The 23,773-nt window shown below is 41.2% G+C and overlaps 1 protein-coding gene across 4 annotated transcripts in view; it reads right to left on the bottom strand.

The window, feature by feature from the left end:
- Positions 1-2,651: 2,651 nt before the first annotated feature.
- Positions 2,652-23,773, bottom strand: part of drd2a (dopamine receptor D2a) — a 129,944-nt gene continuing 108,822 nt past the window's right edge. For 3 of the 4 annotated variants that reach the window (XM_043676565.1, XM_043676564.1, XM_043676562.1), the window contains 5 exons: positions 21,197-21,333; positions 18,142-18,338; positions 15,784-15,870; positions 12,530-12,881; positions 2,652-5,096 (listed from right to left, as the gene is read on the bottom strand). In XM_043676565.1, the coding sequence (XP_043532500.1) occupies positions 4,900-5,096; positions 12,530-12,881; positions 15,784-15,870; positions 18,142-18,338; positions 21,197-21,333 (970 nt within the window). In that variant the 3' untranslated portion in view covers positions 2,652-4,899. The remainder of the gene's footprint in view (positions 5,097-12,529; positions 12,882-15,783; positions 15,871-18,141; positions 18,339-21,196; positions 21,334-23,773) is intronic. The other variant, XM_043676563.1, reaches the window with a different exon arrangement.

Raw genomic sequence — 23,773 nt, 5'->3', positions numbered from 1 at the left:
AATTGCCTCTTTCAACCCAAAATGAGCAGCAGCATTCAAACAATGCTCTCTGTGCAAATCTATGTCTACAGCCACTGAAAATTAAAATTAGCCTTTGGATATCAATACTATGTTTTGCAAATAGAATTCTGTGAAGTATTTTGTATTATACTTCCTTCAAAGATATGCTTAGAGAATGTCTAATTAAGGAAATGGCTTATGATTTCTTATGATCTCACCTTCCTCAATAACCTTACTTGGAAAGATTGAATGGCCAAATTCCATGTCTGAGTGCAGAAGTATTCTTTAGAGCTAGTTTTCAATTTCCTGGTTCCAATATTCTAGAAATATCAGTTTTGGGAAGTCTGGGTGTAAATTCCAAATGAGAATAAAACTTGACCTTGGATTTTCCGACCAAGGTATGTTGTTAGTGGACGATATCTAAAGATTATAAATATAAAGTTATAATAGAAGTTGTTTTCTGATAATGACTGACCACTACTATGTCTGATTTGTGATCTCCAAAATCACAATATTTTGACTACACCAAACTATGCCTCTTTTATTTATTTCTAACTCTGTTGAACTTTCATCCATCGTTCCTTGATTCTTTTGTTGCAGATCAGCATCACTGGTGGTGGGATTTGAACCCATGTCCTCAAATCACTAGTTTGAGTTCTTGCACTAATAATTTATGTAAGCATTCATGTATTGAGTGTTGCTGACAAAGCACAGACTTTGTTCAAGGCTTTCAATTTTCACTCACCTGGACAATTCACGAGAATACCAATTCAAGGGGAAAACCAAGATTGATACTGCATGAGAGGAGATTGGTTGAGAAATGGACTCTGATTGGTAGAGATATTGCCATGGAAAATGCACCAAATAATGATTGACAGTTAACTGCCCAGCTGTGTTTAAATATTAAACCTGTAGCTATTTCATATTTTGTTTCTTAATGATCATTTTGTTGGATTGCAAAATTTACAGGCATTCAGAGTAACTTCAAGCATTGAATTTCAGTACCAATTTCCCCTTTTTGTGTGAAAAGGGGAGAGAAAGTCAGTGACAATAAAGCTTTGTGGCTTCAGATCTTTAAAAAGTGGATATGGAGCAGCAGTTTGCTTGCGACTATACATAAAATAAAAGTGTAAATCTTGAGGACTCTCGATGGAATTAATGCTAAATCACAACTTTCAAGATATAATAACTTGTAGAAGCACCAAATAAGTCAATTATATCATCATGAATCCAACCAATTTCAGTGATGCTGAATAGCATATTGTCATAGCACGACAAGACACTTTTGTGGAGTAAGCTTTCAGAATGCCGACAAGCTAAAATCACGATGGTTCCATCATCTTTTTAACAAAGTACAGAATTCATCATTACAAGAGGAAACATCATACATTAATACTGATGATATCTTGTTTCTGCATGATGTGATGTACGTAAGCAACAGAGCTCCAAATTTATAATTGCCTTAAAGTTAGTTGAGCTGATCTAATCAAAATTGACTTCTCTATGAAGTCAATCACAATGATCAATTACTTCTTCTGGATGACAGCTGCATAGAAATGGACTAATGCAAGTGCCAGTCATAGAGGATAATTCACAGTTCAAGTCGAGTACAGAAATATTTTCATGTGCTTTCATGACCTGGCACCAGAACCTAGCATTGTGAACAATGCTTTTTGCTACGTTTACTGTATGGGTAAACTATTGGAAATCACTTTAGGCTTACCAAACAATTAGGATTCTGGGGAAAATACTGTCTATCTCACCCAGAAGTTCAAATTCTTTAGTAACAATATCATTTGGCCAATCAAGTCTCTTTTTGTTTTGTTTTGCACCACGGTAATTTGGCTGCATTGTAATAATTAGATGTTCTCCTTGCCAATCTTGGGATATACTTGATATGTTTAGATCAATCCCAGGAGCTCCGTGGAATTATCAAAACTTTGTTTTGAGGTGGGATCATGAGCCAAGCACTTTCTTCCAGCAGTTGGGTGTGGAAACACTAGTTGGACTGAGAATTGACCACAACAAGGACCATAATATTTTTTAAAGACGCGGTCATTTTTGCAAACTGACTTTTCTCTCAGTTTCCAACCTTCGTGTGGCTCCAATAGCTTGGTTTCTTTTGTTGAGGCAGCAATTTTGAATCAATTCCACTGGTAAGTGACTGTTGACTAAGATCTCAGAGTTTGGAACAAGCAACACATTACTGTGGGATGCCTGTCATTTAAGTCTAAGTATTTTTGTCTTTGTTCACAGAATGGCTACAATTTATTATGACTTGTGAGCTATGTAGAAGGATAATCTGGGAAATGATCCTTACGACAGTGGTAAGGAAATTATTGGAGAAGACTCTAATGATTTACTCATATTTGGAAAAATATAGATTTATTAGGGACAGGCAGTATGGCTTTGTGCAGGAAAGGTCGTATCTCACAAATTTGATGGAGTATTTTGAGGAAGTGACAAAAATGATCGAGGTCAGGACAATAGATATAATTTATACAGACTTTAGCAAGTCCCTCATGGCAGGCTGATACCAAAGGTGAAGTCGCATGGGATTCACAGTGAGCTGGTAAGATGGATACAAAACTGGCTTAGTCATAGAAGACAGAGAGTAACGATGGAAGGGTGTTTTTCTGGTTGGAGATCTGTGACCAGTGATGTTCTGCAGGGATCAGTGCCTGGACCCCTAATTTTTTGTTTTATGATTTGGAGGAGAATGTAAATGGCCTGATTAGTGAATTTCATTCATGTCTGAACCAGTGCCCTTTCCTAATCTGCTCTTGAGCATTGCAGAAATGCCACACACTGCCATAAAAGTATCTGAAGTACAATAAAATACCTCTCAAGCCAATGAAGTTATATTAATTAATTGAAATATGATCTCAGGGAATCAAATCATTGCATCACACAATCTTAATTTGTCAATGCTTCCTCCAATTTAAATTGCTTTGTACACACTTTTTTCTGAAAATTCTTCTGTGGAATTTTGCCAGAGGTGGATTTACAGGCACTGATATCCTCCAGTACCTCATTCTCAATTTTTTGGTGAAAGGATTAATTCTCAGGAGATGGTCATCACTGATAAAACCAGCGTTTATGACTTGTTCCCTGAAGGAGTGGGTATTTTCAGCAATCTTTTTGAATCTGTGTTATCCACACATTTATTCGAACATTCTTGATATGGAAAGTTAGACATGAGTGTCAACAAACCTCCCAATTCTGAAGGACTCTATAGCTTCATCCAACACTAAAAGCACTCCAGGCTCCAGCCAACAAATCCTTGAGTAAGCAATGGGAATCCTTGAAGCTATTTTCCCATGCCAGAGGAAGGATACTGAGACTTCTTTTGCTATTCATTCATGGGATGTGGGCATCGCTGGCTGGGCCAGCAGTTATCACTCATCCCGAATTTCCCTAATTGGTGGTGAGCTGCCTTGTTTGATCCCTGCAGTCTATACTGAATAGGTCCATCCACCGTGTCCTCAGGAATGGAGATCCAAGATTTTGACCTTGTCACAATGAACCAACAGTGACATAATTCTGAGTCAGGATGCTGAGTGGTTTGGAGGGGACCTTGCAGGGGGTGATGTCCCATTGCATCTAATGCCCTTGTCATCTAGGTGGTAGAGGCCTTGGGTTTGGAATGCAACATCAGAGGAACTTTGGTAAGTTACTGCAATGCACCTTGTAGACAATACACAGTTGGCATTGTGTGTTGGTGGTGAAGGGGTGAATGGTGAAGACAGTAGCTAGGGTGTTAATCAAGTGTGTTGCTCTGTCCTGGTTGGTGCCAAGCTTCTTGAGTGTTGTTAGACCTGCACTCATCCAGGCAAGTGGGGAGTATTCTATCACCCTCCTGACTTATGCCTTGTAAATGGTGGACAGGCTTTGGAGAATCCAGAGGTGAGTTATTTGCTGCAGGATTCCTAGCAAATGACTTGCTCTTGTGCCATATTATTTATATGGCTGATCTAGTTTTGTTTCTGGTCAATGCTAACACTCAGGATGTTGATATATTGTAGTCAATCATCTGCTGATACCAAACTATCACAATTTATGATACTCCAAGCTTCTCTAACTCTTGTACACGTGTGAAATGGACATGTTGAAACTTACACCTTTAATTTGACTTGATTCAATTGCAGTTTAGTTTGGCATCTGGCAAAACCTTATACTATTCTTACCTTCAATACGTTATCTCTAATGAGATATAAACAAAAACTGACCAGACTTCATTGTAGTTGGCCTCAGTGAATACTAATTCAGGGTTTGAATCTGTGACTTGAAAGAACTGCTCCAGACAACCAGTCCATAACAATTCAAATACTAAAGTTCACCTTTTATGACCAATACTGAATTCAGTAATTACATTCAAATATAACGCTTTGCAACCAGTTATATTGGGTGACTATCTGTCATTGGTCTCGCTGAAGTTAATGTTCTTAAGTGGATGAGATAAAGACGTTCTTGAGAGTCTGATGGTGAGAATCATTTTTGTTTTTTTTCCCTAGCTGTCCAAAGCTCACCTGTCCACTGAACTACCAGGTAGCTTCTTTCACTGACTCGAAAGCAGTTTTTGGCAGTCATGGAATAGTCACATGGAAATTTCTAGACATGGAGATGTACTTAGGTTTTATCATGCTGTTGACTCTCAGTGTTGAAAGGACAGGCGACTTTAGTTGTGAAGAGGGATAAAGTCCCTTAGTGTCTTCAATGATACAACTTTGTTTTCCTTGTTCGTTTTCCAATCCACAATGACACATATGTTGGATAAGGCTCTTTTGTAGAGAAGAGCAATACAAAGTGTGAGGTCGATGAAAGAAAAGCCATCTCTGTACACTTCCATGGTGCAGCTTTGAAGAAATGTGGGACAATTACATTCTCTAGGCAAATTCTTCAGCAGTGGAGGATTTTGATGAACGCTTTTCTGAACTCCACATTGAAGGTGGTGTAAATGATTGGGTTCACAGCACTATTGACATATCCTAACCAGGTGACAGCACTATACATTGCTGGCGAGATTAAGCAGGTAGTGCAATGCATGTTGAGAATATGGGTGATGAAGAATGGCAACCAACATATAACAAAGACACCTAGAAACAAGAGAAGCAGAGATTAATGTTCAACATTGACAGCAAACTACATTTGCAATCCGCGACACATTTGAGGGCATTTTATTTTTCAGATTCAATTCTAATGTTTTCTTGGTCAGTCTCCCACTGTCCAGTCCCCATAAACTGAACTTAGTCAAAACTCTCTTGCCCATTTTCTAACCAAGTTTTGTTTAACCATGATGTGGAGGTGCCGGTGTTGGACTGGGGTGGATAAGTCAACTCACACGACACCAGGTTATAGTCCAAGGGGTTTATTTGAAATCACAAGCTTTCAAGGGAGCACTTCATCTGACGAAGGAGCAGCGCTCCGAAAGCCTGTGATTTCAAATAAACCTGTCGCACTATAACCTGGTGTCATGTGCCTTCTGACCTTGTTTAACCATGACCATGGTGTTTGCTGGCTTACATTTCATCCCAAAATACGATGCCTCAAATTCATTCTTTTGTTCAAGTTCATCCATTGTCTCATCCCTCCGTTTTTCTGTAACCTCCTCCAACCTTTACAGCATTCCTGAAACTTTTTGTTACACTGGTTCTGGCTTCTTTTATATCCACAATTTCATCCACCCAATCACAGGGAGCAAGGCCTTGAGCAGCTAGATTTTAAAATCTGGCATTTTCTCCTTAGGTCTTTGTTTCTGTCTTTTCACAAAGACACTCCTTCTTGTCCTGATGGCTCTACACCCAAAACAATTCAGTTTTAAAATTGCACCAGGATTTAGTAGACACCTTGTATAAATTTATTTAAATAAATGAATTAGATTGTAAGGAGGGACAACTCTTGGACGTGATATCTGAAGGATGAATAGAAGGTAAAAGATTCGGAGGGAATTATAAAAGGATGCTTTCAGACTACCTGAGGAATTGTCACTGATTAAAAAGTGAGACTAGGAGAACTGTTTGGATAATTGAGACTTAACAGTAAAGTTGCTTTGAACAACTACCGATATTCAGAATACACACAAAAACATGGTGTGTTGACAATGAATAGTCTATCATCTAAGCGCCCCAAATTATCTTCATTATGCATCTAACTTTACCATCATTTAATTTTTTGTTATGTCAGACAATATGTGAGTCGCTGGTAGGGTGAATATTTATTACCAGTCCTGATTGAACTGTTACAGTCCATCCTGCTGTGGTTTGCAACAACTGAGTGGCTTCCCAGGCCGTCTCAAAATATAGTTAAGAATCAACAGTATTGCTATGGGTCTGAAAGACATTAGTGACCTGCTTAGTTCTCTTTTTATATGTCAATCAATTATAGTTTCACTATTATAGAAACTAGCTTTCAATTCCAGCATTAATAATGCATTGAATTTAAATTCCAACAGCTGCCAGGGTGGAACCTGAGCCCGCGCCCTGATGCCAGTGGATTATGAGTCCAGTGACATTGACACTTCACCAACAAAACTTGGGAAATCTTAGCAAACTCCGAATTTAATAAATTAACCTATGATGCATAAGTTGGAGAGCTTTGGCACCCTGAACTGCTCTGGTAGAGGTGTCTAGTTGGGACTGAAAGCGGCAAGAGCTTTGTTAAGTTTGATTTTCTGATTTCAAGTGTAGAACTCCAATCTCTTAGCCCATTGAATCAGCTGGTTATTGTAGACAAAGTTTAAAGTTTTCTGTGCCTGAGCAGTGTTATAACTGCATCGGTTTTGTGCTTCTAAATCTGTCATAAGCAAAGAACAAATTGTAATGTGGTTTATTTAATACCTGTCGCTTCTCACTGACAAGGACAATATGAATCTGCTCATTTAATTTTTATTATGTGACTGAATGCATGGAATCTCTTTATAGTCATGAATAAAAGTCATTTATGTTTGATCACATCTATCTGACACCTGAGTCTAACTGAAATAGAGAGAGAGTCTGTGCAGAGAAAGTAAGGACAGGAATTCATTAAGGAGTCTCCATTAGAATCATTGGTACATAACGGAGAGTCCAGTGCCAAATTTCATATGACAATTAACCAGTTAAACTACTGAGGAACCTCGATTATCCAGCATTCGATTCTCCGAATTTTGTATTATCTGAACAAGATTGCAAGCTCCCGATGCTTGGCTAAACTATGTTACCCGGCATTCGATTATCCAAACATTCGATTATCCGAATAAAATATTCCCCACCCATGTCATTCAGATAGTCGAGGTTCCTCTGTATATGGTTAGCTTTCACTACTTGGAGAAGACCTTGCTGAAATGTTACACATCGTCAATGTCACAAATTACTTTGTGAGCTTTGAATTACTTCTGAAATGCATGGTTTGGAGATGCCGGTGTTGGACTGGGGTGTACAAAGTTAACAATCACACAACACCAGGTTACAGTTATTCCTGATGAAGGGCTTTTCCCCGAAACGTCGATTTTGCTGCACCTCGGATGCTGCCTGAACTGCTGTGCTCTTCCAGCACCACTAATCCAAAATCTGGTTTCCAGCATCTGCAGTAATTGTTTTTACGTTATAGTCCAACAGGTCTATTTGGAAGCACTAGACTTCGAAGCACTACTCCTTCATTGTGGACTCCACAAGCACCTGATGAAAGAGCAGTGCTCCGAAAGCTAGTGCTTCCAAATAAACCTGTTGGACTATAACCTGGTTATTACTAACTTAATTCTGAAATGCAGTCACTGTTTTGTAGAAAGTGACAAGTCAGATATCTGAATAGTTGACGTATTTGGTATTCATGGCTGAGAGATAAATACCAGCACAGAGACCATGGACAATTCTTTCCAAAGCTAACGTGAGTGTGCTGAACCAAGCCGAGGGCTTGAGGACATAGAACAAAAGAACTGTAGATGCTGGAAATTAAACTAAAACAGAAACAGCTGGAAAAACTCAGGGGAGAAGACTTAAATGATAGGTGGAACTAGAGTCCAAAGAGAGAGGGGGACATTTGGATAGACAAAGGAGAGGATAACATTCCTCTGGGAGAATGAATAGATGTTAATGGGGGCAATGAGTGGCTAATAATGGGTGGTGTGCAATAGCAGATCATGTGGTAACAGGCCTGGTGTGTTGGGTTTGGGATAAGGACATGGGAAAAGGTGCCTGAAGATTTATAATTGTTGAGCTCGATATTGAGTGCAGAAGGCTGCAGAGTCCAAGTGGAAAATAAGGTGCTGTACCTCCAGCTTGTGCTGAGTTTCACTGGGGCACTGCAGCAAGCCTGAGACAGAGATGTTGGCCAGGGAACAGTGTGGTGTGTTGAAGTGTCAGGCAACTGGAAGCTCAGGGTCATTTATGAGGACAAAAGGTAGGTGTTCTGTGAACTGGTCACCCAATCTACACTTCATTTCCCCAGTGTAGAGGATACCACATTGTGAGTAGTGAGTGCAGTAGACTAGATTGAGTGAAGTTACAAATCACACAACACCAGTTTATAGTCCAACAGGTTTAATTGGAAGCACTAGCTTTCGAGAGCGCCGCTCCTTCATCAGGCTGTTGTGGAGTGCACAATTGTTAGAGACAGAATTTATAGCTAGTACTTCCAATTAAACCTGTTGGACTATAACCTGGTGTTGTGTGATTTGTAACTTTGTACACCCCAGTCCAACACCGGCATCTCCAAATCATGACTAGATTGAGTGAAGTACAGGTAAAGCACTGCTTCACCTGGAAGGTGTGTTTGGGGCCCTTGGATACTGAGGAGGGAGGAAGTAAATAGACAGGTGTTACACTTCCTGCTGTTGCAGGGGTCATCATGAGCTGCCATTTCTACCTCCAACCAAATGCCACCAGCAGACCTCTATTCCCTCCCCCTCTCTTGTCAGCCTTTAGCAAGGAATGTTCCCTCTGCAACACCCTGGTCCACTCCTCCTTCACTCTCAACATTCCTCCCTCACAGTCCCATGGCACCTTCTCCTGCAACCACAGAAGGTGTAACACCTGCCCATTTACTTCTTCCCTCCGTATTCAAGAGCTTAGACACACCTTTCAGGTGAAGCAGCATTTTACTTGCACTTCACACAATCCAGTCTACTGTGTTCGCAGCTCACAACATGGCCTCCTCTACACCGAGAAGATGGAATGTAGCCTGGATGGCCGCTTTGTCGAGCACCTATTTTCTGTCTGTATAAAGGATCCTGAGCTTCCAGTTGCCTGCCTCTTTAACACAACATCCTGTTCCCTGGCCAATGTCACTTTCTCTGACTTGCTTCAGTGCTCCACTGAAGCTGAGCGTAAGCTGGAGGAACAGCACCTCATTTTCCACTTGGGAACTCACAGCCTTCCAGGCTCAATATAGAGTTCAACAATTTTAGGGCTTGAGGCACTTTTTCCCATATCCTTATCCCAACCCCCCCCCCACACACACACACACACACCAGGCCTTGTTGTCACATGGTCTGTTATTACACACGACCCATTGTTAGCCACTAACTGTCCCCATTAGCAGCTTTTCAGTCTCCTAGGCTGACCATTACCCAGTCTGTCCAACTGCTCTTCTCTCTCTTTGAGGCAAACGTGAGAACTGCAGATGCTGGAAACCAGAGTTTAGTTTAGAGTGGTGCTAGAAAAGCACAGCAGGTCAGGCAGCATCTGAGGAACAGAAAAATCTCTTTGAGCTCTATCTCCACCTATCATTTATACATTACCCCCTCCCCCCACTCTATCCTCTACATGAAAACCAACAGTTTCCTCAATACCATCAGTTCTGTGAAAGTGTCACTAGATTCAGAACATTGACTCTGATTTCTGTCCACTGCTGCTGCTGGGCCAGTTGGGTCTTTCCAGCTATTTCTGTTTTTGTTTGAGAAATTAAGGGGTGGTGTAATGTTAATGTTATGAAGCGGTTTGATAGAGTAGCCAGGGAGGTGATTCAGTGTGGGCAAAACTAAGGGCCATAAATATACAATCAACTTTAATAATCCAAAGAAGAAATTCAAGAGAAATCTCTTTTATCCAGACAGTGATGTTTTGAGCTCGATTTGTTCTATAAAGGTTCTTATGGTACAGTGGTAGTGTCTCTACCTCCAGGCTAGGAGGCCTGGGTATGGTGGCTCAGTGGTTAGCACTGCTGCCTCACAGCACCAGGGACCTGGGTTTGATCCCAGCCTTGGATGACTGTCTCTGTGGAGCTTGCACATTTTCACTTTTCTTTTAGATTAGATTACTTACAGCGTGGAAACAGGCCCTTCGGCCCAACAAGTACGTACCAACTCTCCGAAAAGCAACCCACCCAGACCCATTCCCCTACATTTACCCCTTCACCTAACACTACGGGCAATTTAGCACGGCCAATTCACCTAACCTGCACATTTTTGGACTGTGGGAGGAAACCGGAGCACCTGGAGGAAACCCATGCAGACACGGGGAGAATGTGCAAACTCCACACAGACAGTTGCCTGAGGCACTGTGTCTGAGTGGGTTTTTTTCAGGTGTTTGGGTTTTCTCCCACGGTCCAAAGATGTGCCGGTGAGGTAAATTTGCATGTGTAGGTTAGCTGCATTATCAGGAAAAATGTAAGGGTAGGGGAACGGATCAGGGTGGGTTACTCTTTGGAGAATCAGTTTGGACTTGTTGGGCTGTAGCGATTCTATGAATGAATGAATGAAAGTCCCACCTGTTGCAGATGTGTGCCATCTCTGATCAAGCTGATTAAAAATATTTATCCAGGCAGTCATTCAAATTGGGGTGGGGGTGGTGGTGGGCAGGGGGTACTACCACAAGAAGGATGAAGGTAAATATTACCTTGAAAGGGAAAGGTAGTTAAGCACATGAGGGAGCAAAGAACAGATGGATGTTGTGATTGAGCAGGATGAAACAGGCTATGGAGCTTTCATGTAGTACAGTGCAAAAGGTGCTGGTATGGACCATAGGTCTGTTTCTGTCTAGCCATTTCATTACAAATGTGAGTGTTTTTTAAAAATAATTGACTTAGTTTGAATTTTAAGACAATGTTTCTTCATTTTGGATTCCTCACTCACCGTAAGTCACTTCCTAATTTCCTTATTTATGGCATCATTTTAGCACCACAATCAAATTATTTTTTTAACCTCCTCATCTGTGGAGAGTGTTTAGAGTTAAGATCCACTATTGAATCATTGTTGCTAGATCTATGCTACATTTTATTGGAAAATGTATTGGTCACAATGGAATAGGAGTATCTTTAATCTCAATCCCAAAAGTGTTAGTTTTAACTTCTTCCACATATGTTGCAGCATCAAGTAGGCACATGGAAATATAGAAAATAGGAGCAGGAGTAGGCCATTTGGCCCTTCAAGCCTGCTGCACCATTCCATAATCAGACCTGATCATCCAAGTCAGTGGTATGTTCTCATTTTCTCCCCATATACTTTGTGATCCTTTTTAGCCCCAAGAACTATATTTAACTCCATCTTGAAAACATTCAATGTTTTGGCCTCTACTGTTTTCTGTAGTAGTCAATACCAGAGACTCACCACTCTCTGGGTGAAGGAATTTCTGCTCTTCTCAGTCCTAAATGACCAACTCTATATCCTTAGAATGCGACCCCTGGTTCTAAACCCCCTGGTCATTGGGAACATCCTTCTTGCTTTTAACCTGTCCAGTGATGTTAGAATTTTATAGATTTCTGTGAGATTCTCCCATATTCTTCTCAACTCCAAAGAAAAGGTTGTTAAACTTTATTCCAACATTACATCTTAGCCCAACTGATCTGAGCAACCACCATTCCGCACTCCCCACCCCATCTACTGCCACAACTGTTTAATTTATTCATTTAGTACATTAGCCAATGTAACACTTCTGATTTGAGATTGCAACTTAATTCCAAGTAATACACTCACCCTATTATGCTGGTGCTTGATTTTGACTTTTCAATCCAATTTTTTGCATTGGGTATTTACAGAGGGGGAGGGAGCTGTCACAATGACCTCCATTTTGACAATGGGGATCTGCCTTAGTAAAGTGCTTGAACTGATTTCTTCTCTCTGTAGCCAGTCAAGAATTGATTCGAGTTGAAACATCTCCCCTTTCATATAATGTGGGTGCCATTGGCTAAGCCAGCATTTAATGCCCGTTCCTAATTGCCCAGAGGGCAGTAGAGAGTCAACCACATTGCTGTGGGTCTGGAGTCACATGTAGTGTGGACCAGGTAAGGAAGGCAGTTTCCTTCCCTAAAAAGCATTAGCGAACTAGATGGGTTTTCCAACAAACAACAATGGTTTCATGGTCATCGTTAGACTCTTAATTTGAGATTTTGTTTTTTTTTATTATTTAATTTTAAATTCCACTATCTGCCAAAGACGGATTTGAATCCAGGACCGCAGAACATTACCTGGGACTCTGAATTAATAATCTAGTGATAATACCACCAGACATTGCTTCCCAATTCCAAATTTGAAGAGCACAAGTTACCAGGAAAATGAGAAAACATGCTTGCAACAACCTCTGGTTAAATAAATAAGAGAAGCAAGGGCAGTACTAACCAAGGACAATGGCCAACATCTGAGTTGCCTTTTTCTCCTTTTGCTGGGACAGCTTCCTTTTGCTCAAGCTCTTCAGTGAAGTTCTTGTTCTGCCATTTGGCAACTGCTGGATTTCGAAAGCTTTGGGTGCTGTGGTTATATCTTTGGGGTGTCCGTTCTTCTCACCTTTTGCTGGGCTGCCTCCAGGCGATGGCATGCTTGTGCTGGCACCTGGGTTGGACGGAATGGGCGCTGTCAGCTGACGGTTGACCATCGCTATTTTGCGCTTGGTCTTCTCCAGTGGTGGACTAGCCGATGACATCATGTCCATCTCCATATCATCCTGGTGGTTGACCGCTTCCTGAACCAGGATCAAATATCCCGAAACAAAATCAAATAAATATGCAATGTGCATGTTAGGCTGCTGAAACTCAATCTCAGTGTGAAGGGACCTTGTAAGGACGTTGAATAGCAAACCTACATCAGAATAACACATTGCTTGTTTTAAAATGCATAACAGGATTGCATCATTCCATCCTTTGTGCTGTGCTAGCATTTAATTATGTCAATGCTGATCTGTACCTCAGTTATTATTCCTTTAATAGGAGGTTTTATGGTAGTGTTCCTACCTCTGAGCCAGGAATCCCGGTTTCAAGTCCACCCGCTCTAGAAGTGTGTAGTATCATCTTCAAACAAGTTGATTAGAAAATTAACAATAAAATTTGATACCCTTTTGTAAGAAAACTCTACTGACCTCAGTGTATAAAGATTTAGCAGGGCTCTTGTGGTGCACTGGTAGTATCCCTAACTCTACCTTTCCCTCTAAAATGGATTTGTCCTAATATTCACCAAATGTCCCTTTCTTCTTGATCCATGCAACAGAAAGGATTCTCCGTATTTATACTATTATAGGAACAGAGGACTTAAGAGCAGGATTTTACCAAAAAGACCCTTGAACCTATTCAGCAAATTCAATAAAAACATTGTTGGTCTGGTTGTGGTGTCAACTCCACTTTTTTGTTCAGACCACATGACCCCTGACTCTTATTTATCGAAAATCTATCTGACTTAGCCTTGAATAAATTCAATGCCGCAGCCTCTAAAGGGAAAGAGCATTACACGGACTAATGTTCCTCTGAGAGAAATTGAATTGTTTTTATCATTTTAAACATGTCAATCAGATCACCCCTCAGTCTTCTACCTTGAAGGAAATACAAACTCAGTTCATACCACCTTTGCTCATCACTTAACCCTGTAAGACTTGGTGTGCATCTGGTGAATCTGCACTGCACCCTCTCCAAGACTGATAGGTCCCTCCTGAAATGCACATTGCTTGGGAAGTCCTGAACCTCGAAGATGACTTGCTTGGGAACTGCCACAAACAGCAAAGGGTGGTAAATGTATTAGAGATTAATGTATCTAGTTTTCCTTTGCTCAATCGTGTGCTGGATCCTAGTTCTAGAAACTTCTCACATGACATTTGTTTCAAAATTCATTCATGGGACGTGTGCACCTCTGGCTAGGCCAATATTTGTTGTCCATCCCTAAGTGCTCAGAGGGCAGTTGAGAGTCAACCACATTGTTGTGGCATCACATATGAGACAGACCAGGTGAGAATGGCAGATTTCCATCCGAAAAGAACATTAGTGAAGCACATGGGTTTTTACACCAATCAACAATGGCTACATGGTGACCATTACATTTTTAAAAAAAATGTGAATTCACGTTTCACCATCTGCTGCTGTGGAATCCAAACCTATGTTCCCAAGAAAATTAGGCTGGGGTTTCTGAATTACTGATCCACTCACATTCCCATTACATCATTCCAGTTTTTTTTCAAAGCTGACATGAAAGATTCCTGGTGAATCTTTTCTGCACCTTCTCACATCCAATTACATCCCTCCTATAGTGTGACAACCACAACTACACAAAGTACTCCAGCTTGTAAGGCAATGAACAAAAGTACCCAATCTGTAAATATGGCGTGCCCAATATCACGTGGCTGAAACCTCCAGGAACAGTCTCGAGTTGGCAATCCTACCTGAGAACTAATGTGTAAATAGAGAAAACAGGACCCCAAGAGTGGTCCAATCACGCCTCCACGTAATTGAAGGATAGCTTCTTAAAAACATTTTTAAAAAATTCTTTATTTCTTCAGTTTCTCACTGACCTTTCCTGAGCTTATTTATGATTGATATTTGGATGGCCAAAAGCACAAATTTACAGGTGTTTCTTGTATTTTCCAACATGTATGTCACAATGGGTGAAAGTGAGGACCGCAGACGCTGGAGATCAGAATAGATTAGAGTGGTGCTGGAAAAGCACAGCAGGTCTGGCAGCAGCCGAGGAGCAGGAAAATCGATGTTTTGAACAAAAGCCCTTCATCAGAAAATTCCTGATGAAGGCCTTTAGCCCGAAACATCGATTTTCCTGCTCCTCTGATGCTGCCTGACCTGCTATGCTTTCCCAGCACCACTCTAATCTTGTATCTTTGGGCTGTGGGAGGAAACCGGAGCACCCGGAGGAAACCCACGCAGACACGGGGAGAACGTGCAAACTCCACACAGTCAGTCGCCTGAGTCGGGAATTGAACCCGGGTCTCTGGCGCTGCGAGGCAGCAGTGCTAACCACTGTGCCACCGTGCCGCCCACCAGCTTGTAAGGCAATGAACAAAAGTACCCAATCTGTAAATAAGTACCCAATATCACGTGGCTGAAACCTCCAAGAACAGTCTCGAGTTGGCAATCCTACCTGAGAACTAATGTGTAAATAGAGAAAGCAGGACCCCAAGATTGGTCCAATCACGCCTCCACGTAATTGAAGGATAGCTTCTAAAAAACATTTTTAAAAAATTCTTTATTTCTTCAGTTTCTCACTGACCTTTCCTGAGCTTATTTATGATTGATATTTGGATGGCCAAAAGCACAAATTTACAGGTGTTTCTTGTATTTTCCAACATGTATGTCACAATGGGTGAAAGTGAGGACCGCAGACGCTGGAGATCAGAATAGATTAGAGTGGTGCTGGAAAAGCACAGCAGATCTGGCAGCAGCCAAGGAGCAGGAAAATCGATGTTTTGAACAAAAGCCCTTCATCAGAAAATTCCTGATGAAGGCCTTTAGCCCGAAACATCGATTTTCCTGCTCCTCTGATGCTGCCTGACCTGCTATGCTTTCCCAGCACCACTCTAATCTTGTATGTCACAATGGTCTGCAATTGGTAGTTGAGGTATGACTGCAACAAGTCAACAAGACAATATAATTATTGACACTCACCACTTTCTTTTTATTGACTGGAAAACTTCCATTTGATTTCACAATTACTGTGCACAGCTTCACATCCTCTGGGTGGGTACATTTATCCTAAGTATGCAAAAGGAATATTTATTTCAACGCTGAAAGAATTCTACACATTTTATTTCCTTATTCTGCACATTCTACTACTTTATTGATACGTTCCTGCAACATCATAGAAACCTTAAAATGCAAAAACGTATTTAATGTGATTGGAATGATGGACAACATTTGCTAAGTTGCACACCCGCCCTTCAAAGTGGCTCATGTAAAATGTAATACTGAGGTGGCGTTGGTGCTATTGAGGTCAGGCCTTCTCAAAGTGACAAGAGGGATTGGGAGCTGAGACTTTGACATCATGGTTCTGCGGCAGATCATGGCCTGGTTCAAAGAGCTGTACTCCCACTCTATCAACCCCCTTGCTCGTTCAGCCTCCACTCCCTGCTCTCTCCCAGTTCTCACTGAGGACTCGTGACAATTTTCAAAACAGGGTCACAGATGGAAAGCAGTGGTCTCTGCAAATGAGGCAACAATTTCGTGGAAAGTAATAGCCCAGTTACTTGTTTTTGATAAAGTTGCTTTGGGGAGGGATGAGGATAATGGTTGCACTTTGTGATGGTTCTAAAAGAGTTAATATTAACAGTGCATTAGGTTTATACAGAGTTTGGGTGGAGGAGAGGCAGTGTCGCATGAGATTCTGATGGAGACTAATGTGTCGTCTCTGACTTCTGATCATCTTTCCATTTATATCAAACTGGTCAACGTAACATAATAATGGAGTTTTACATAGAGAGACAGGCCCTTTGGCCCATTGTGTCCACACCAGTCATCAAGTACCTATCTACTCTAGTTCCATTTTCCAGTACTTTATCCATAGCCTTATATGAAATGGCTTTTCAAATGGCCATCTAAATACTTCATAAATGTTGTGACGGTTCTCCCACTCTATCATCCCTTTTGGCATTGAATTCCTGATATCCACCACCTTTTGGGCGAAAAGAGTTTTCCTTTAAGCTCTCTCTAAACCTCCTGTTCTCTGGTTATTGACCCCTCTACTATGGGAAAGCATTTCTTCCTATCGACCTTCATAATTTGGTACAGATTAATTATTTGTCCTCCTCCCCCCGACTTCACTGTTCTAAGGAAAATAACTCAGCCTGTTTAGTCTCTCTTTATAGCTGAATAACTCCACGCCAGGCAAGAACCTGGTGAATCTTTTCTTCACCTCCTCCAGTGCAACCCCTGGAATACTGTCATCAGAACTATGCACAGTGCTCCAATTTGTGGCTGAACTAATATTACATACAGCTCCATTATAACCTGCTGCTCTTGTATTTAGTGCACTGACTAATAGAGGCAAGAGGCATTTAGCATCTTAACATCCTTACCTACACATCCTGTGCCTCCAAGGATCTGGGGTCACTCACACCAAGGTATTTCTGATCCATTGTACTTCTCAGAGTCCTACCATTCATCATGTGTTCCCTTGCCTTGTTAGTCCTCCCTAAATGCATCATCTCTCACTTTTTCAGACTATATCCCACTTGCCACTGTTTTGTGGATCTGATTAGCTGTTTATATTATCCTGCAGTCTCAAGCTTTCCTTCTTGCTACTTAGCACACTGTCAATTTTCATGTCATCTCTGAATATACTGATTAAACCTCCGAAATTTCTGTCTAAATCATTCATGAGTACAATGATCAGTAAGGACCCAGCACCAAACTCTGCACTACACCGTTGGGTGCAGGCTTCCAAACATTATCCTCTGCCTCTTGCCATGAAGTCAATTTTGGATCAAGTTTGCTAAAGTGCTCTGAGTCTCATGTGCTGTTATCTTCTTGACCAGTCTGTCATGTTACTCCTTATTGAAGTCTATGTAGACTAGGTCAACTGCACTGCCCTCATTTGCACAACTCGACACCTCCTTTAAAAGCTTAATCAAACCTGTCAAATATGACATCCCCTTGACATCTCCACAAGAGGCTATCTGACCTGGTCACTATTTGTTTAAAAGATTAGAAAGGACGACTATAGCAATGAATTATCCACACCACAAGCCCCCAGTGAAGTACAACAGAAAACAGGATAAATCTCTGGTCTTCAAACAATACTACAAGGTCTATTTAACATACAACAGCTGCATGGTAACATGAAGGTAGCACTTTGACTTAATATACAGTCAGAATTATGTTACCTCCATCATCATAGCCCTTATTAAATAGAGTGGCAGCCTTGATGTTGTGCCTACATTCTTGCCAAGAGCTTGAACCCAAACCTGTCCATTTGATGTACAAGGAAACCGAACAGTACACAATAGTCACATTGCCACAACAATTTACCTTTAATGGTGCCCGGATTTCGGAATCAAACCGACTGCTTCTTTTTGTGTTTACCCGCTTCCTCCTTTTCCTCAGCACGACGTAGATCTGGACATACACTAGCAGCGTGACAATGAAAGGGATATAAAACGAGAAAATGGACGAATAGACAACAAAGTCTGGATTGATCATGGTACAGATGGTGTCATCCCTAGTATCTGTAATTTAGAAATAATTGAAAGGTTATTCTCACTGTCATAGAAAAGCACTGTTGGATAAATTTGCACTAAGTTTGGCTCATTTGTAAAAATGTAACATATAAGGCTACTATTGCTAGACTTAGCCAGTATATTCTAAACCAGGAATCCTCTTAGCTCTGAACTACAGTTGTATCCACTCAGCATTTCCTCCCTTCAATCACTTCAGAAGCAAAATTGACAGGACAATAAAATTCTTGTATTTTTCATTAAAACCATCAATGAGCGGAGGTTCACTCCTCCAAGCAGGAAACGCATTCATATCGCATTTTATCATAACCTCAATGTCCCCAGAGTACTTTAATCAATGAAATATTTCCATACACATTGTTGGGAGGTAAGGAAACATGGCAACAAATTTGCACAAGCACCATAATGATCAAGTAATTGATTTATTTCAGCATTTTTGAGGGATATATATTGATGAGAACACACTTGAAAGAACTCTCCTTTATCTGCTTTAAAATGGTGCCATGGCACATACTGTATCTATTTAGATTAGGTTACCTACAGTATGGAAGCAGGCCATTTGGCCCAACAAGTCCATTCTGACCCTCTGAAGAGTAACCCACCCAGACCCATTACCCTATCCTATATTTACCCCTGACTAATGCACCTAACACTATAGGCAATTTAGCATGACCAATTCACCTGACCTACACATCTTTGGATTGTGGGAGGAAACTGGAGCACCCAGAAGAAACCCACACAGACAGGGAGAGAATGTGCAAACCCCACACAGACAGTCACCTGAAGTGGGAATTGAACCTGGATTCTGTGCGCTATGAGACAGCAGTGCTAACCACTGAGCCACTGTGCGATCCCTAAAAGGGCAAACAAGGATTCATCTGAAAGGCAGCACCATTTCCTCAGTACTACAGTGGTACATCAGCTTGAATTCTATGTTCAGGTTTTTGGTGTAAAAACTGAATCCACAAACTTCAGACTGAGAAGTGTCAAGGCCACTGGCTAGGCCATAGCTGACACTATAGTAGAACCCGGAGAATTGGAACTAACACTGTAGCATCTTATGGCAAAGTGAACTGAGATATCCAAGATCACTGGACCATTTCCATTCATAGGAAACTATTTAGCAGAACCTTAACAGCTGTTTATTTTACATAGGTTCAAGCAGAGATAAAATATCTTAATTTTTGTTTAGTGTCTCACAGAATGTGGGTGACCCTGGCTAGGCCCAGCATTTACTACCCAATCTTAGTTGTCCCATGAGAAGGTGGGGGTGAGCTGCCTTCTTGAACTGCTGCAGTCCATGTGCTGTAGTTAGACCCACAACGCTCATAGGGAGGGAATTCCAGGATTTAGACCCAGGGACACTGAAGGAACAGGGATACATTTCCAAGTCAGGATGGTGAGTAGCTTGGAGGGGAATCTGCAAGTGGTGGTGTTCCCATATATCTGCTGCCATTGTCCCTCTAGATGGAAGTTCCTGTGGGCTTACACAATGCAGTCATAGGAGACTTGGAGAATTTCAAATGTGCATCTTGTAGATGGTACATGAAGATCAGCGAGCTGGACCCCATAGAATATGAGCTGCCTGATTTGGGCTATTAATCTGATCCAATCAAGAACCCTGGCTGATGGATAAAAAGAGGAGCGTCAAAGATTTTGGTACTCTGAGGACTGACTCTGAAGAGGCAGTATTAGAGTCAGGGGTTCTTGATGTGTAAATAAAGGGTGACTTGATGACAGTTATCACCTTCTTTGGAGGTATTTCAGTACATATGGCTGCTACTGAGCATCAGCGGTAGGGGGAGTGGATGCTTGTGGATGTGGTACCAATCAAAAGGCTGTTCTATCCTGGATGGTGTCAAGCTTCTGGAGTATTGTTGGAGTTGTACTTATCCAGGCAAGTGGGGAGTATTCCATCACACTCCTGACATGTGCCTTTTAGATGATGGATAATGCTTGAGGAAGCAAGAGATTACTTGATGCCAGATTCCCAGCCTTTGTCCTGCTCTTGAAGGCAATTTTATTAGTGAGGGTTTCATAAGGGCATTTGTAAAGGCTATATATTTATCAGTTTACTATCAGGGAGATTTAAAGCATCGTAAAGTAATGAACTGAGAGACTTTAATAATCCAAAGTCATTGTAACTTGAGCAAGGGAAGTTATCAAACTAAAATCAACTATAGATTTTGTTTCCTACTATGAAGCATTGGGCCTCCCATTTTGAAACTCTCTGCAATGATATGACTGTAAGAGATTTTAACATTTTGTTCACATGGGTATTGTTATCATGGCTGCATTTATTGCTCAACCCTATGGGCTGTTGTGAAAGTGGCAGCAAGCTATGTTCTAGAACTGCTGTGAGGTGGAGATATTCACTTAGTGCTCTTGGTGGCGGAAGGTCTGCGATTTTGATCACAGTGCCAATGAAGAACAGCGATGTATTCCCAAATAGGGAGTGGGTGTGACTTGAATGGAACTTGCAGGTAGTGGTGTTCTAACTGGTAAAGGTCAGGGTTTGGAATGTGCTTTCAAAGTGATGAATTGCTGTAGATAATGCAGAGTGAGTGTGGTTTATTGTGGATTTTATAGCCTCATGGAAGTCACTGTCCAGCAAGGTGCCAATCAGTCCATATCAGCAGTGCCAATACTAGCACTTCAGCTGATGCTCTATTATGTAATCTCATTTCTCACCTTGCTCTTTTACAGGTTATGTTCATCCAGATATTTCAAATTAATCCTAGCTGCATAATTTGAAGATGAGCATCTAACTGTACTCCCTGCAGGAATAGAATAATGCTCCAAAATATGAAAATAAAGACATGCATTTGTCAATTAAAGCATGGTGCTACCTGAGTCATTTAGTCCAAATAATAACGGGCAGGATATGGCAAAGGACAGAGCCCAGACAATGGAGATCATAACAGTGACTCTTCGCTTGGAGCTATACCGCGTATTATAAAGCATCGGCATGGCAACAGCAGTGTACCTGCAAAGTGAAACAGCACAAGCGAGTCAGGAATGAAAATTTAAAAACATCACCTCGAACAAGTCTTTGTACTTGAGTTCCTGCTCCATGTTGGTCTTCTGTTTTATGTCAAAACTATTTAACTTGCAAATGTTTGACTGCTTGGAAATCAAGTTTCACCTTATGTTCCAATTATAAATTAATGTTTTAACAGAAGTGCTATCATTCTTGTGAAGAGATATACAGAGTGTGTGAGAGAGAGAGAGAAAGAGAGAGAGAAGGCAAAACACATGCAGGGAGTGATTGAGGCATATAAATACACAAAAGAAAAGGGAACATAGTCATCCAAATACTTAAGAGAAAGTTATGTGTAGCTTGAAGAACATCACTGTACAAGCATGGGGCAGGGCAGGTACAAAGGCTATCAATAGTTAGTATGGGAACTCAATCCATACCATTGACATCAGTCAGCATCACACTCTAGCCATGACTCAACTGAGCTAACCAACACAGATAAAGACATGGCCATACACCTGCAAACCAAGATACAGTGAGACAGCAAGATAGATTAAAACTTGCACAACTCAATGGACATCTAGGGCCAATTTCCACCTTCACCCCTCGACAGTAATCTGTCAGGAGAGATCACCCATCACCCTGCCAGATTTTGAAGATACAGAAGGAGGAGCATTCAATCTGTTATGCTTGTTCCAATCAATTGGGTCATTGCTGACCCATAGCTCAATTGCAATTATCCACCTGGGGTCCCTCACCCTGAATATGCTTTCCTGACACAAAAAAAAACTATCAATCTCAATTTTTAAAATTACAATTGATCTTCAGCTCCAACAGATCTCTGCATTAGAAGTCTAAGATTTTCAACACATTTTAGATGAAAGACTGCTTCTAGATACCTTTCTTTAAATGGCTATTTCAAAGTTAAAAGGTGTTCCCTTTGTCTTAGAACCCCTTGCCCCATGATCCAACTCCCCTCCAACCCCAAGAAAATGGTTTCTCTCTATCTCCCCTATCAACTGATTCATTTTAAACACCCCAGGGAGATCAATAGCTGAAAGGTCAGTAAGATTGTAACATGAGCAGGTGAATTGCTCCAACATACTAACTGCCACTGTAAAGGAAGTGAAATTTATCTCCTTGAGCTTGAAAGATGCATTCTTATCAATGATTGGCCAGTCACTGGTTGTTCGATTATTGAAGGATAATGGGAACTATATTGCTTGGTGTCAGTGATCCATTAGAATTATTATATTACTACTTAGGATATCTCAATTAATGCTAACACAACATATAAACTTATAAATGCCAATTTGCACATAGCTGTTCAGATCTGATAGGGTAACTGACATCACAATATAAGATCCACCTAATTGGACATAAAGGACAGTTCCCAGAAGGTTCTAGCTAGTTGTATATCAGCCTCTGGTATATGTCAGTGATTTCCTTAGTGTTAGCAACCTACAGCTAAAGTAACAATATGTATTTGCTCAGAAGTTGCTGGAAAAGCTCTGCACCCATTTTGAGGAAGGGTCACTAGACCCAAAATGTTAACTTTGTTTTCTCTACACAGATGCTGCCATACCTGCTAATCTTTTCCAGCAACTTCTGTTTTTGTTCCTGATTAACAGCTTCTGCAGTTCTTTCAGTTTTTAATATGTAGTTACTCTTAATTTCAGCCCTAACATTTCACAAGAAACAATAGTCTATCTTAGGTGCAACGTCACTAGCTGCTCTACCATTCAATCAACACCATTATAAGTTGAGGTGAGTGTTATATGGCTGTCAATAACTTGATTAATATTAATAAGAAGGATTAGTGGTGGTGATTCTATCCAAGATATCCTAGGTCATAATCAACACTATAAGACAGTGAGAGCTGTGAAGACCTTGCCAATGTTGAGACCATTTATCTGAAGCAAACCGTCTCCAGGTTTGGTCTAAGATAGTCCCCTTTCATTTCCAGGTGTCTGTGAGACTCTGGGTCAAGTGAGCTCTTAAACCTGTGGGTGATGGCAATGTCTGGTGTGGTCCATTGGGGATCCTCTCATCTCTGGTATAACTGGGAATTAACCAAACATTAAAAATTTAACAACATCTGTATGTCACTTTAAACAAGGAAATCTGTAATGCGTTAACATTGTTGAATGCAGTCTGAGAATCTGATTTTTTTTTAACATTCGCTACAGTGTGGAAACAGGCAATTTGGCCCAACCAATTCACACCGACCCTCCAAAGTCTCTGGGACACCCGCACCAATCAACCCTACCACCCTGTGTCTGCATATTTCAACTCCCCTTCCCACTCTGCTGAGGACATGCATGTCCTGGGCCTCCTCCATCGCCACTCCCTCACCACCCGACGCCTGGAGGAAGAACGTCGGCCCTCATCTTCGGCCTTGGGACCCTTCAACACCATGGCATCAATGTGGACTTCACCAGTTTCC

This window comes from Chiloscyllium plagiosum, chromosome 35 (genome assembly GCF_004010195.1).
Source record: "Chiloscyllium plagiosum isolate BGI_BamShark_2017 chromosome 35, ASM401019v2, whole genome shotgun sequence".
In the NCBI taxonomy this organism is placed as follows: domain Eukaryota; kingdom Metazoa; phylum Chordata; class Chondrichthyes; order Orectolobiformes; family Hemiscylliidae; genus Chiloscyllium; species Chiloscyllium plagiosum.
This window is presented reverse-complemented; position numbering and strand designations above follow the sequence as displayed.